The following is a 15,170-nucleotide window of genomic DNA, read 5'->3' on the forward strand; positions in this document are numbered from 1 at the left end:
AAAAAACCCAATGGCATTTTTATGTAATGGCATTACATAAAAAAAAAATAAATAAAAGTGCAAGGTTATTGGGTATCATGAACACCACACAAAAACACGCAGGCTGAATAAATATGATCTGGTTGGCTGTCTTTAAAAATAAAATGACTAGGGGCTTCCCTGGTGGCACAGTGGTTGGGACTCTGCCTGCCAGTGCAGGGGACACGGGTTCCAGCCCTGGTCCGGGGGGATCCCACGTGCCGCGGAGCAACTAAGCCTGGGCGCCACAACTACTGAGCCTGCGCTCTGGAGCCCGCGTCCACAAGTGCTGAGGCCCACGCTCCTGGAGCCTGTGCTCCACAACGGGAGAAGCCACCGCAATGAGAAGCCCGCGTGCTGCAACTAGAGAAAAGCCCTCGCGCAGCAATGAAGACCCAATGCAGCCAAAAATAAATAAAATTAAAAAAAATTTTTTAAATGACTATTACTACTATTCAAAAAAAAAAAAAGAGGCAAGACAAAGAACAATTTTTACCCATTATGATTTATTCTCTACAATACTTTGTTAAAGAGTTCAATGATTTGCACTCAGAAGTTATATAGCCAAGAGGCAACCAAGTGTAATACAAAGAATTGGTCTAAAGTCTTTGCACTGAAGGCCATACAAAGTCTCTTGCTTCAGGGAAATAAGAATGAAAATAAACAAAAAGAACAAATAGCTCCCTAGGCTCCCGAATCTCAATAGAAAATAACATCAACAGTTAGTGAAATTGTAGGTGTTAACATATCACGGAAAACAGATCTTGTGCAAATATTAAAATTAACACCCAGGACTTTTGTACAGATGATATTTATTATAAACAATAAAATATATGTAATGTCTCAACTACAAACCTTTCATGTTGAAAGGGTCTCTAACATGAGTTGCTTTTTAATATCATGAAGCGAAAAAGTTTAAGAACCTCACAGTGGAAACAATCCAACACCGACGAACTCTAGTGATCAGACATTCTCTTTTAGTTAATGGAGAACAAGGACAATTCGAAATTACAGAGAATGTCCTAGCTGTGGGTATTATGAGACAAGCCAACCTTCCAGACCAAAAGGCACTCACAGCTAGGGATGAAACAAACTCCGAACCAAACCAGCCAAGGTGGAGCTGGTTCCTTGAAAACAGTGGTTACTGTTCAGCTTGAGCAGCCCAAGGACAAAGGAAACACCGAGCAGAAAAACCTTCCCTTCTCTTCAAACCCACCACTCCCACTACGTGGACTGGCCGCCCTCATCACTGCTGTGGTCAAGCACATGGAAGGCAGGTCAGTTCCAGTTCGGAGCTGTCATCTCCCTACGCAAAGCTGCCACGTGGATGATCCAGACTTAGTATTTTTCCTGAGAGCCACCTGCCATACATCTTCAGGAGGTGACCTTGACCGTATACTTCCAGACCACTTCCTGACTAGGCTCCATTCGGGACAGACACTGACAGTGCCATTCCTCACGGGGCCAAACAGTTTTCCTCGGTCGACTCCTGAGTCCCCTCGCCAAGGCAAGAGGACCTCGAGCATCTCCACTGCTGGGCTTGGATGGGGGCGTGAGGGAATGTGCAGGGAGTCAGGCCTCTTCACTCCAGAAAGTGGAGAGAGCCCACGGAGCCCTCGTCAGTGTGGTGCTGGGCTTCAGGAGCCCGATTCTTGTGCACTGCTATTTTTCCCCCCCATTTCCTGGGTTTTAAAATCTTCTGTTCATTTTCTTAAATGGCAGGTATCCTACCCCACCCTCAATAAAATAAAAAAACATACTATACGTTGGGGAAGACAAATAGGGCAACATTTCTACGAGAAAAAATAGGCTTGAAAGAGCATGGCACTGAAAATGCTTGCATGACCAGTCTCACTGAGCGTGCTCAGGGGTGAAAGTTTAGCACCATTTTTTTTGCTTTTTTTAAACTTTAGAAATTAAACACAACTTTCAACATAGAAGACTTGAACAGGAATGAGTGTAGCCCTATGTATCAATACTGTTGTACAAATTGGAGGTGGGCGGTTTAGTCCAGAGCTGCTGACCACCCTGACATCGATCCATGGCACCTAAGAGTAACTGCCGTCACCTTTATTTGCAACAAGACATTTATTATTCTCAGCAGCAGGAAATCACGAAACAACCCCTTCCTCTTTGGGAGCCTGTTTTCACGAACACCGCGAGGGAAAGGCGGCGGCGTGCAGCAGCCCAGCCCGCGCATCCAGACGTCAGCCGGCGCTTCCCTTGCCCGTTCCACACCCTCGCCAACAGCAGAGGACTGTGCCGAGCTCACCTGCTCACGCTTACCCATCTCTTCAAGAAACGAGACAACTATGCCTAGAATGGCACGTGTGTCGTTCCTCAGATTGTGCCTCTGCTTCCCCTCCCCCGTTCCTGGCAGAAGCAAACCCCAAAGACCCTTTGACTTGAACATCTGCCCATTTTCGGAAAGCCACACCACTACCACATAAACATTAAAAATAAATTAAATCAAAACATTGTGTTCACTGGGTTGACACCCAATCCGCGTCGAGAGTTCTCTAAACACGTTGTTGAAAACCAGTGTATCACCCGTAGGGTCCTTTCTTCCAAGTGGCCACCTCTTCCTGTGAATCATTTCAGCAGTGCCTCTGTGACCATGTTTTCAAAGCGTCTTCCAAGTCCCCAGCTTCTATGAACTTTGCCACCATATGAGTGAAGAATAGGCAAGAGGGAGGAGAAACTTGCTGACAGGTATTTGGAATCAGCAACAACAAGAAAGGGAAATATGCCACATGAAAGGATGAATGACCTAGAATAAAATGAGCTATTTGGAACTCTGCCATGGTGGGGTAAAGATTCCCGGCATGTTAGGCAAGATAAAGATTCACCTTGTTTAATGACACAGCTTTGTTCTAAAGTCCTGTGAGGACTGTAACAGCAACAGTTTTCCCACTTCTACAGGCAAACTAGAAAAAGGAACTCCTCTGCTTAAAGGTCTCTCAGGATGTTTGCCGGAACGGAAAAACAGCTTAGAGACCCTGGATTCTCTCCTATGCCGACGTGCCCTTCTAGAGCCCGACCCAAGTGGTTGTCTGAACACCTCTGCCCTCTGAGAACCCAGATCCAGCTATAGGCACTGCCACCAGTAGAGGAGTGAGGTAGCCGGGTGGTAAGGAAGAGGTCTCTCCCTCGACACTGCATGCAGCGATGCCGTCAGGACCTCCCGCGGGCATCCCAGTCCATTCCTCTGCAGGCTACACCACAGCGCTCTGTTCGATACCAGGAGACTCAATGCAGGAAGAGTGCCAGAAAATCCAACTGATAGTGGGATGAGAATTAAAACCTTTGAGGCTAACTGAGCAATGAGAGCTGCAACGCCATCCAAAGGGCTTCCGATCTTGAGGTGGGTCTCTGTCCAGGAGCCGCAAACGACTCATGGTGCCCACGTTCGACCCTAACATGGCGTCCACTTACGAAGCATGGAGGTTGAGATCAACTCGTGGTATGCTATACACTGGAAGTTTAAAAAAAGGAATTTAAAACAACCTAAAAACGTTTCTTGTTGGTCTCCGTTGCCCAGACTGCCAGGGGAATACACCTACTCGATCTGGGGAGGCTGCAGGGGTGTGTGTGGGCTAAGCCTTCACGGACCATCAATTCCAGCTTCCACTGAGTGGCCAACACACAGGCAGCAAATCACCAGCGGCACCTGCAGCCAAGGTCTTCTGAACCCACACGGAATTCTCACTAGTCATGGAGGAGCCCCAATCCAACGGAACCCCATACTGAGGAAAGGCTGAGATAAGGCTTGGGCCCCTCAAGTTCTGTTTCATTCGATGTAACCCCGCCCCCCTCAGTCAGCTGGAGGCAGACTTGGCAACGGAAGCTAGCATCATAAAATGGTGCAGTAATAAAAGTAACTGGACCAGGAAGAGGAGGCATCTGCTCCAATGATGTCATAGCCATTGGTGGCCACGGGGGGGTGGGACTGGTCATGCAGCCGTGTGTCAGGAGTAATGATTGTAGAGGGGCGGGGCATGAAGAGCGCCATTCTGGAAACAGTGCTGTCGAGAAGCAATATATTCTGCATAACTGATTGTCACCTTCTCACTTCGGTACCTGTGTAAGGAAACAGGAAAGGGTATTAGGAACCCCAGATACTTCATTTTGTAGTCACGCGGCAGAGAAAACCAAAAGCTTATTCCACATTTTGAAAGAATAAAATGGAAGACCAAGAGCAATCTTACTTACAGAGAATGAAAGACGACAGCACAAGAGAACAGTGTTGTTATTACAAATGAACGAGATGGAAAAGCACACTCACAATTCACCCCTGAGAATCTGTTTTCTGCACATCCCACCTTTAAACACTTCATATGCTTATCACCAGGCTGCTCTTAAGCAATCTGCTACTAGGGTCTGAGTGAAGAATTTCAAGGTCAAATTACATGGGTAGCAGACTGGAAGATGGCTGCACCAATGCCCAGTGTAAAACGCATATCTACTTTCAGGTTAAAATGTGATAAATTTGACAGAAATGCAACCTCCACTTGCAGAAAAGCAACAAACAAGTTATTTATAAACTAAAAGGGGCACAGATACCTAATTCTGGGTCAAATTCTGACGAAGCAGGTTAAAAGATCCTGGGGCTATAGAGGATGGGTCTCACTTTCCAGATGAATATGCCATATCATATCACAGGGTCATCAGAACAGAATTCATAGCACTTTGGCCTTGCTCTGGAAAGAGCCATGAGTCAGGATGCGAAGCATGGGGTGTTACAAACCTATGGAGCCTACTACAGACCACAGGAGCTGGGTGTGACAATCCTTACCCAGAGCCATCTCTTTCCCACTGTAATCACTCCTCCACTGCAAGGTGATTATTCCTGAATTTTGACAGGGAAATGGCTGTTCAAATAAATTATAATAATAATGATAATAATAATGCTTTGTATTTGAAGATTTTTCTTTTTTTTGGAATCCAAAGCATTTCAAAAACACGGGGTTATCTTCCAGATAGACCTGTGAGGTTACGATATTGATTATTCAGCATTTCACAGATGAACGGGCCAACGGAGGTCCACAGAAACCCCACAGAAGCTAAACCTTTCAGTGTTTCCGAGTTCAGTAGGGATGGGAAGAGGACTGACATCTACTGACCACCTACTACAATGTTGCCTGGCCCTGGACTAGCACTTCTTCATACATTACCTTACCACACCCTGAAACGACCCCAAGGCATTATCATTCACCTCTTGCAGACAGGACATTTTTTTTTTCTGCTCTGAGAGGTGGAAAAACTGGCCCAGGTCACACAGCTAGGAAGTGGTGGAGCTGGGACTCAGAGTCCAGTCCATGCATACTTTCCTACACTAGGCAGCCTCCCTGTAGAAGTATTAGCCGCAAACAGGCAGAGGCGTTTCCTTGGAACTATTCCATCAACAGGCCACCTGACTACATGTGATGACTTCAACTGACCCTGGACTTCTGTACTGAGAGCCTTTTCTCCTGCCTTCAGCCTTCCCGCTCAGCCTCCCAGCAAGTGGGTCTGACAAAGGCACCCACGACCTGCTTAGCGGCTACTCTGCCCCCACTGTGCTGGCAGCTTAGCCGTGGACATGCCCAGGATGCTGGGGAGTCTCTGCCTTTGCTGCCACTGCTTCCTCAGAGCTTCCACCTCACCCATACGTCTTCGGTTTAGAGACATTAACAGAGAAAATTTTTCTCTTCCCCTGTCTGTCAAAAGTATCCTCCATCCAACCCCAAGTGAATTAAAATGACAAGGAAAATAAGACAGTGGCTTACCTGGTGAGTTTGATGGTTTTTCTGAATTCACTGGTAATGGGAGCCTTAAAGCCACCTTTCCTGAGCAAGGAGTCTATCGTCTGGATCTGATCCCAGTCTGAGGAGAAGGCAGGCACACCGAGGTCAGCGCACAGCGACACAAGAACGGGCCGTGCTCTGACACCACAGTGACAGAACAGAAGCAGCCCGGTCTGCTGCGGGCGGAGCAAGCCTGGGCACTGCCCCACGTCCCTGGAGCCCCGTCTGCCTCACTGGCAGTCCAGGGAGAATCCGAGATGTGAGATGACGCCCGACACACGTCACTAATGGCTGTCCCCAGGCCCCCTGCTTCTGAGTCTTTCCTGTCAGATATGATCCCAGTATAACTATCTAGCAGCAAACATGGTCCCAGCGTAGACCAGCCTGTAGGCCTAGTGCTGTAACCAGGGCTGTTCTGGGAGAAGAGAGAATTCATACTCTGCGCTTGTATTCCTTCGTGTGGCCTTCCTTCGTTTCGATGATTTCTAGGAGTCATTTTCTACTACAGAGACTTGACAGCAGGAAGGAAACTATTCCTTTAGGAAGGCTGGGAAGGTGTTTACACATCTACTGCTGTGTTGTTCTTGAAACATTTTCAACAGATATAACCAAATATATCAAACTGAAAACCAAAGAGAACCCCCTAAATTACTGCAGTAGGTGCCTTGATTTTTAAATTTTCCCAACCAGTTTTCAAATGGCAAAAGTGCTTGCTTATTTACCTATATTATCACCACATCTCACTCTCAGGAAGTAACTCCTGGTGTGCCTCCTTGGACAGAAATGCCAGATTTAGGATCTCAATGAAGCGGTTAAAAGGCTTCCTCCTTTTTATGTCGTATCCTCACTGCTTTTGAAACAGTTTAAACACAACGACGACGGGAACCAACAAGGCAAGCCCTCTCCACAACATCAGTTCGCTGATACACTGAACCGGATATTTTTCTCTATTCCAGGTTCACACCTAACAGATACATATTATTTTCAAAACACAGACCAGTTCCAAGAAAGAAAGAAAACTGGGTCATACACCAGACTGCACGAGCAGCATTTTAAGGTATTCTTCTAACTATGCTTTGAAAGAGAAAACCTGCCTGACCCATTTCCTACCTTTCATGTCCCACTGTAAGAGCTAAGTAGCTACTGAGTTCTTTCAAAACACAGGAGAGATTATGTTCTGCATTCTTCCAATTATCACACTGTGTAGTAGCTCACGACCAGAAGGTCAAAACCCACTAATACGGGCAACCTCCCTTTACAATGAACTCCAGAATATGACCAAGTTGACTGCTGGAATTTCCCTACAGTTAACCACTGCAGTTTTGGGGGCCAAGAAATACCACTACTCACTGAAAGTACGTGAAACGAGCAGCTGGGCGTGGGAAGTCTTTACCCCTCTTCTCTTCCCAGCTCCTACATCTTTGGGGGAGTTTCTCGTTCTTTAAGAACTTGACAGATATGGGGAGAGGAAGAAAGGCACTCATCCTTAGTTACAGTTAGGCTGAAAGGCAACACACTCCACTCTCCTGCCCTTTACTTGGCAGCACTGTGAACTGTATCATTCACGGAAATTCCATGTGTCCAACTCACCTTGTTCCTTTGCAACCTCAGGTAAATATGTGGCTGTACGTTTGACGCCTTTTTCATTGACGAATTCAATTCGAATCCCATGGACCCCAACCTACAAAAACACACAACCGGTAAATGGCATTTACTCACTCTAGTGGAACTTCAATTATCCTCATATAAATCAACACTGCCCCTGACCAGCTTGACCCAGGGCTGAGAAAAGGGGAGGCTCTTGCCTTTCATGACTTACTCTCTCTCTCAGGCATGGAAGCCAAAGAAACTGCTGCTTTAGGGGAAGTGAGAGTCTACGTGCAGCCACCTCTCTGAGAGTATGGAGGCTACAGAAATAAATTCTCTCAGCAGTTCATCCAAAGATCTTGAATATTCCACCTTTAATCTACTCCATTAAGAGAACGTGCCACAGGGTTTTGATCTGGGCCCCTGACTCTGCACACATGGCTCCTGATAAGGGCTTACCACAAAGAATCAGGAATGTTCTCCTTTATCCCCATTCCTATTTCTTATTAGACATGGGAAAAGGATGTGCAACAGAGTAGACTGGGAAGAATGGGAGAAGAAAGCCTTCCCATTTCTTCCTACTTCTGATACTGCAGCACCTTTTCTGTCACCCAAGTTGCCTGCAATTCCTCCCAAGCTCAGCTTTCACATCCTCAGACCCTCGCTCAATGAAGGAGACACGTTACCATGTACTAACCCGAACCCAAATGCAACGAGAGACGCAGAGTTCCAAATGCGGCTGCTCTCACCTCCCAGTCCAGGTAATCACCGGCATCCTCAAAGTTAGTAAGGAGGGAGACAGAGCAGAAAAGCTTAGGCAGCTCCTCTCGGGTCAGGGGGGGGAATCGGCTGTCCTTAAGTGCACTGGAGGGGACAGAAAACACAAGTGAGGCTGCTCCAGGGTTGGGAGCCAACATCATGTGCCGAACGCTTATGGCTCTCGAGCTCTGCAGAAAACATCCACTATCCATCAGCCCGAGCATGCTGCCAACAACCTGACGCCACTAACTGCCTGCACTTGGACTGGAAGTGACTCACCGGATTAAGTCCCCTACATTTCCTGATTAGCCAAAAGAGAACACTCGGACTTCACCACTCAGAAGAGACAGGCAGTTTTTTTTTCCATTCTTGCCAATCATCTACCAGTCTTACGTGCGGTTGCCATTACCTGGTTAGCGTGTATTCCCTGAGTCCTGAATGAAGATTCATGGCTGAGAAGGTCCCAATGCAGCCACGAAGCCGCTTGTCCCGCCCCGTCTTCCACGTCACAAAGAGCGGACTGAAAGAGCAAGCACACATCAATCAGGGAAGAAGAAAGCCTCGGCTCCATCCCCGTTCATCTTCCCCTCAAGGATGGTTTCCTGAGCGGGCTGTCTGAAAGGCTCTGCCCTCTCTGCCCTCTCCGAGCCGCGCAGCCCCAGGGTGTAAATGGAGAGGAAATCGCCGCGAGGCACGAGAAGAAAGGCCCCTGCTCACAGCCTCACTCCACTCTACCACCACGTGGACGTGCCGTTTTCTTCTTCCTCTGCCCAGGACTCAACTCTTTCTTTCTTCTTCTAGTTCTCCATGTCTTTCTCCTCTTGTTTACTCTCTTTTCAGGTGTCTATGCTCCCAGTTCCACCTTCATGAAGACACACGGGGCCTGCACACCTTCTCCGCTCAACCCCACATCGTGCCCATCATTATTTCTGCCTCTCCTGCTCATAAATTCCAGAAAAAAAGAAAAAGTCTCCTCAAGAAAGCTTGTTCTCGGGGAATTCCGCGGCAGTCCAGGGGTTAGGACTCTGCGCTTTCACTGCCGAGGGCTCGGGTCCGATCCCTGGTGGGGAAACGAGGATCCTGCAAGCCAAGTGGCGCCGCTAAGATAAAATAAAAAGCTTATTCTTAGCAGAAGTTAACCACTTTCTAGGCCCAAGTCATGCTGCATTAGGCTACATCCGATTGACGCTGACAGATGTTTTAGGCAGAGGTTACAGGGCTGTCCCCTCTTCCTGAAATTCCTCCATATTCCTATGCCCTTACCTCTTTGATTCTTGAGTTAACACTTCTCAAAAGCAACTTAAATTTTTTAAGTTATCTAACTTTGATCATTATTACAAAGCAGGATCTCCCACCTACCCATCTTTTCCTTCCAGGAAAACACCTGAACACCACCAGCCAAAGTTAATGTTCCAAAACCTGCTCAAAAACCCTTCAAGAATTCCACTGTCTCCACACCCTACACTGCTGCGGCCACCACCTACTCTTCCAAACCCACGTCCCTCTCCTGCAAGGGACACACCTGACCCCACTCAGATCAAGGCTTAGCCTCTCCACCGACTCAGTCCGGATTTTTCTGTTCACGGTATCGCACGGCAATACTTCCCTAAAGAGTGAGCACATTTTCTCTGCATTTCTTCTCCTCTGACACAATCACAGGAGTAACTTCCTCTCCACCTCTGCCCAGACGGTGTGTGAACACTATTTAGCTTCTGTGTGTGATCTGCCAACTCAAGTCTTCCGAGAGCAAGGACTGTTTCTTCATACTCCTCCATTCCCTGCCCAGTGGGGCTATGCACCGCCTCAGTATGGCATTAACAGTCGAGGAATGATGATCAGTCAGTGAATGCTCTAAAAGCATCTCCTAAAAAAATAAAAATAAAAAAGCAGCAGTGCTCTTTAAAGCCACCTCAAAGCTGCTTCCAATTGAGAAAGAAAGCATTGGCATGAGCATCTTCACTTGACTTTACCCTTTACACACATTCCTTATTAAAGTCATTGACACCTCGAGGGGACTTGGGACAAATAACAGAGTGTTGAACTAAAAACAGTAAAGCAAATTCTGACATTCCTGGTGGGGTGCCGGCAGCCCCATGGGACTGACAATGAACCAAGTGAGGGGACCCTTGTTAAGAGCATCTCAGCTCCCACTAAATGAGCTCCTAGTCTCCCACCTGGCACCCAGACACTGGCAGGTCACTTGGGCTTCAATGGTGCTCGGGTCCACAATGGTGTGATGGTGTGACTTCTCCACGTGAGAGGTTAAATGACCTACCCACTGCCATTTGAACCAACAGAAGACCAAGAACGAAACCCTCCTGATTCCCGGAACATTACTTTGACAAGCCAACCACTCCTGCAAACACAGCCTAGTGCCCTTCCATTACTGAGCCCAGTGAGTGTTCTAGACATTGGCTGCACGTTTCTCATCATCCTATTCCCAACAACCTTTGCCCAAATCATGTTAAGCTTTTTGTAAGTAGCAGACTCTCTCAAGAGAATGCCCCCGACAGAGGCGTCATGCCTTTCTCACCATCCCCGACACGCGACCGCTTTACTCACTAGGGGTCATTGGTGAATCTAGGAAGGCGTGGCTGTGGGAAGCCGTAGAGGTGACAGTAGAGGACGTCGAAGCAGTAGCAGCACATCTCTGCGGTCACCACCAGATTCTTGGTGGTGCTGGCAGTTCCATTGGGCCTGGGGAGAGGGCTCAGCGCTCCCGATGCGGGGTTCATCCGTGTAATGGGAGGGTTTCCAGGTCCCAGAGTTAAGTCCGACACGTTCTCGCGACCACCGCCGCCGTCCACATGCTGGTGGTTCTGAAGAGGCCCCGCGCTGGAGCCGGGGACGGCTGTGGACTGGCTCCCGTGACCGTGCGTCCCACCTGCAGACAGCTTAGGCTTCTTAACCCCACAACAGCCTGCTGCCAGCTTGGGCTCCAGTGGGGGGACGCAGCGTCTTTTTCCCATCCTGAACCAGTGCTTGAGGTCTGGAATGCTGCGGAACCCTAACCCAGAAGAGAACATGCAAGCATTAACTCAAATGGTTAGCCGCAAGGAGAACACAAAATTCAAAGAGAAAGGGTCTCCATGGAGAGGGTAGGAGCCATCAAATTCTTTCTTGCCCAGGTCACATTGGTTGCAAAGGGTGGCAGACCAGTGGGCTAGAAGAGACCCTGAGTTCCAGACCGAAGGCGCCTAACCTCTTCCTCAGGGGGAGCTGTTTTCCATTTTCCATAAAGGTTATCATCGCCACGGACGGAGGCAGGCCACAAGCAGCTCCCTCTTGCCCAGGACTCCCTGGGCAGAAAGAAGGGTGGGGTGGCAGCCAGCGTGCAGCTGAATGGGGACGCTTCAAAACCGACTGGAAGACTGCACTTGACCTGTCAGGTGCCTCATCAGGACGCTTTCTCTACCTTTTTAGAGGCTCCAAACTGAACCACCCTATTTTTAAAGAACCCCAGAGGAACTTTCATGCTTTTCCTTGTTTTTTTTTTTTTTTTTTTTTTTGCGGTACGCGGGCCTCTCACTGCTGTGGCCTCTCCCACTGCGGAGCACAGGCTCCGGACACACAGGCTCAGCGGCCGTGGCTCACGGGCCCAGCCGCTCCGCGGCATGTGGGATCTTCCCGGACCGGGGCACGAACCCGCGTCCCCTGCATCGGCAGGCGGACGCTCAACCACTGCGCCACCAGGGAAGCCCTGCTTTTCCTCATTAACCACATCCTCTCCTCATTTTCCTCATCACTAACCTCAATTTCTCTGCGTAATTTTAGCCCCGGACCTCTGTGAAGATGAAAGGCAGCAGCTGTTCTGACAAGAGCACGCTTTCTAACACCGGGCTCCCCTCCCACCTTTCCGTCCTCACAGCTGTCCTGCACAGCCTTACTCATTTTCTTTGGTTCTCCTCTGAACTCACTCCAAGTTCTACACTTCTGTCCTTTCAAGACCCCATTCAAAAAAAAGCTACAACCTAGCAGAAACCTTTATTCACACAAATGACCCAAGCTTCACAGCCCTTTTGTGAGGCAGCCATTTCTGCCCTGTCATAGCAAGGCAGACAGATGCAAAGCCATCAGCTTAACCAAATGCGGCATCAGATGGCCCAGGAAACCGGAGAGCCCCAACTGATTAAGGGGAGGAAGGAATCTTTTTCCACTAAATTCTTTTTCTTAAAAAGCCTAAGGTGAAGATATATAGTTATACCATGATCAAGATCCTTTCTGTTGTCTGTGTCTGTAATCAGCAGGCTCAGGAAAAGCGATCCTAGTTATTTCAATGTTGATAATACCAAAGTTTGTAAAATTCTGCTGACCTGAGAAAAGTACACTTTGTTTTTCCTCAAGTCATTACCTGTTAGTTGTAGCCCTCCCACTCAAAAAAATATATATAATCCCTACCTAAAACTTTCCCTGTGGTTTGAACACGTAGCACACAACTGCCTTTTAGGCACTGCTCTACTGTATGGTATTTTGATTGTAAATTCTACAACCTTTTACATCAAATTAGATATGCACGTACCCATTTGCAATGCCGTAATTTCTACAAAAACAACCTGCCACTTTAGGTTGAATGAGATACAAAAATTTCACAAATATTGCTTATGCTCTTGATATATGCTGACCCCTAACAAACACACATTTTTGTATCTAAGACAGTTCTTCGGAAGATGAAAGTTGTCTCTAGCAGAGGAATAACAGCTTGCATGCTTCAATGTCTGGCCTGAAACAGGGGCTTCTTTTTGAGAAAGCCTCACGCACGTGATGCAGTAAAACCTCCAATGACTAGATTGTTTCTGAGCACGGGTATCACTGCCTTGTTCGGACTGTTAAGAGAGGGAGCAGAAGATCTCGGTTAAAAATGCTGCCTCCACGCAGTGGTTGAGAGTCCGCCTGCCGATGCAGGGGACATGGGTTCGTGCCCCGGTCTGGGAGGATCCCACATGCTGCTGGGAGCCATGGCCGCTGAGCCGCTGAGCCTGCGCTTCCCGAGCCTGTGCTCTGCAGCGGGAGAGGCCACAACAGTGAGAGGCCCGCGTACGAAAAAAAAAAAAAATGCTGCCTCCAGAGTCAAATGGCCTGCGTTCAAATCCTGATTCCTCCAGGATTAACCTCTCTATGCCTCAGTTCCCTCAAACTGGGAATAACAGGAGCACGTGCCTCATGGGGCTGTTAGGAGAACTGAGTTTAATATGTGTCAGCTGCTTCCATACAGCGTCTGGCATAGAGTCAGCTGCTCTTATCATCTGGGCTTATCATCTGCTCCCACCAGGATGGAAACTTCCGGAAGGCCAGGACTTCGCTGGGCACTCAGGGCTTAGAGCATTGAACAGGTGCTCTTTAAACAGGATTTCACTGAATCCTCAAAACCACTCAGCAAGGAGGACAACGTTACCATCATTTTACAAAGGAGGAAACTTAGGTTTAATGAGCAAGATAATCTGCCCAAAGCCAGACTGCCGCTAAGTGGCAGAGTCAGGATTTGGACCACAGTCCATCTGTAAGACTCCAAAGCCTGGGTCTTCCCACCAAACCACAAAGAAGAATAAGGCCTGCCAATAATATCCATTGGATTCAGTCCCCTTCCTAAGGGCATGATTAAAAAAAAAGAAAAAAAATCAAGGGTATACTAAAAACTAAAAGAATAGTTTGCAAAATCTTGCCAACAAAAATGGAGCAGGGAAAAAAAAAAACCTAAGCCCAAAGCCAGTATCTCCGCCATCCCGCTGACAATCATCAGTACCCCGCCATTGTCCCTTGACTCCACAAGGGATGGCACTGCCCTCTGAGCTCTTACCTGACTTTCCACCTTGTGCATAACTGTGTGCAGGGGGTTTAGGACACGTGTTGAATGAAGCAGAGGGACCATCTCTCGAGAGCTAGAGTTTTAACAGCACCAACAGGGCCCTGAGGCCCTGCCTCTAGAGAGTCCCAAAATTCAAAGAGGCAAAGAGGAGGGATAAAATAGGTTAAAGAAAGAAATCTTTCCTCATTCGCCTTACACCAAAGCACACCTGAGCGAAGGGCGAAATGTCATGAGATAGTGGCAACTCAGGTGTTTCTCTGCAGGTGCTATCAGCTACCTGACTGTGAAACATCCTACAACAGAGCAATAGAAGGGATTTTCAAACCATGCCAAGGCAGGTGAGCTCAAGCCTAGGAAGGTTCTGCCTACACATCACGTACAATCACCGATCTTCAGTGGGGCATGATCACAACTGACACCAAGAGAATACATTTAACAATTCCCCCTCCCCAACTATGATTTGTAATCTGTAGAACCCACCCAAATCTTGTGGTTCCTTAGGCCCGAGCTTTCTCTGGAGGCCACTAAGCAAACAATTCAACAGATATTCTCAGTTAGTGACCAAAGGCAGAGTTAGAGACGTTCTGCCTCAAAGAACGTCTATTAGAAGGCATTTCTTTAAAAATTTGTTCCATAGGGCTTCCCTGGTGGCGCAGTGGTTGCGAGTCCACCTGCTGATGCAGGGGACGCGGGTTCGTGCCCTGCTCCGGGAGGATCCTGCCTGCCACGGAGCGGCTGGGCCCGTGAACCGTGGCCGCTGAGCTTGCGCGTCCAGAGCCTGTGCTCCGCAGTGGGAGAGGCCACAGCAGTGAGAGGCCCGCGTACCGCAAAATAAAAAAAAAAAAAAAATAAAAAAAATTTCCATAAATTTAAATCTATAGAAAATTTCAAACATATGCAGCCTACTTACTCCATCTCCCCACCTCCTACTGAATTTTTAAGGTTTGTTTTTAAAGGGACCAGTATTTTACCTATCTGTCAGCGTCAAGCAAATGTTAAGTGAATGACAGGAAAGACTGAAGGTGCTGGCAGTGAGTACTTTTACTTACCATATCAACCTCAACCTATCAATTTCATCAAGTTCCTCTTTAAAGTGAGACTCTTCTAACCCCACTCCAACAAAGCGGGCATCTCACCACAGCTAAGTGTCCCAGACTCGGCTCCCGGGACTGTCCTACAATGACCAAAGACACATTCATTTCTCCAACCGCTCGGCT

General features: G+C 47.9%; 1 protein-coding gene across 2 annotated transcripts; it reads right to left on the reverse strand.

The window, feature by feature from the left end:
• Positions 1 to 521: 521 nt before the first annotated feature.
• Positions 522 to 11,282, reverse strand: AMMECR1L (AMMECR1 like). Of its 2 annotated transcripts, XM_082658741.1 has the most exons (6): positions 10,713 to 11,157; positions 8,560 to 8,670; positions 8,141 to 8,255; positions 7,395 to 7,485; positions 5,787 to 5,883; positions 522 to 4,098 (listed from the first exon to the last, which is right to left on the reverse strand). In XM_082658741.1, exons 1-6 carry the CDS (start codon positions 11,117 to 11,119, stop codon positions 3,987 to 3,989), a joined length of 933 nt encoding a protein of 310 aa, XP_082514867.1. In that variant the 5' UTR covers positions 11,120 to 11,157; the 3' UTR covers positions 522 to 3,986. The 2 variants fall into 2 exon arrangements, 1 of the variants encoding a protein (XP_082514867.1); XR_014297011.1 differs by lacking the exon at positions 522 to 4,098 and having other exon boundaries at positions 8,089 to 8,255; positions 10,713 to 11,282.
• Between the last annotated feature and the right edge of the window lie 3,888 nt (positions 11,283 to 15,170).

Source organism: Grampus griseus (genome assembly GCF_964374135.1).
Source record: "Grampus griseus genome assembly, chromosome: 7".
NCBI classification, from domain to species: domain Eukaryota; kingdom Metazoa; phylum Chordata; class Mammalia; order Artiodactyla; family Delphinidae; genus Grampus; species Grampus griseus.

Bases quoted from the DNA above. Each gene is read 5' to 3' on its own strand.
- AMMECR1L (XM_082658741.1), bottom strand. From the start codon at position 11,119: ATGGGAAAAAGACGCTGCGTCCCCCCACTGGAGCCCAAGCTGGCAGCA. The intron at 7,486-8,140 runs GTGAGAGCAGCC...GTGTTTTTGTAG, and splicing joins GTGATTACCTGGACTGGGAG to GTTGGGGTCCATGGGATTCG. The intron at 5,884-7,394 runs GTGAGTTGGACA...CCTTCTCCTCAG, and splicing joins TGAGGTTGCAAAGGAACAAG to ACTGGGATCAGATCCAGACG.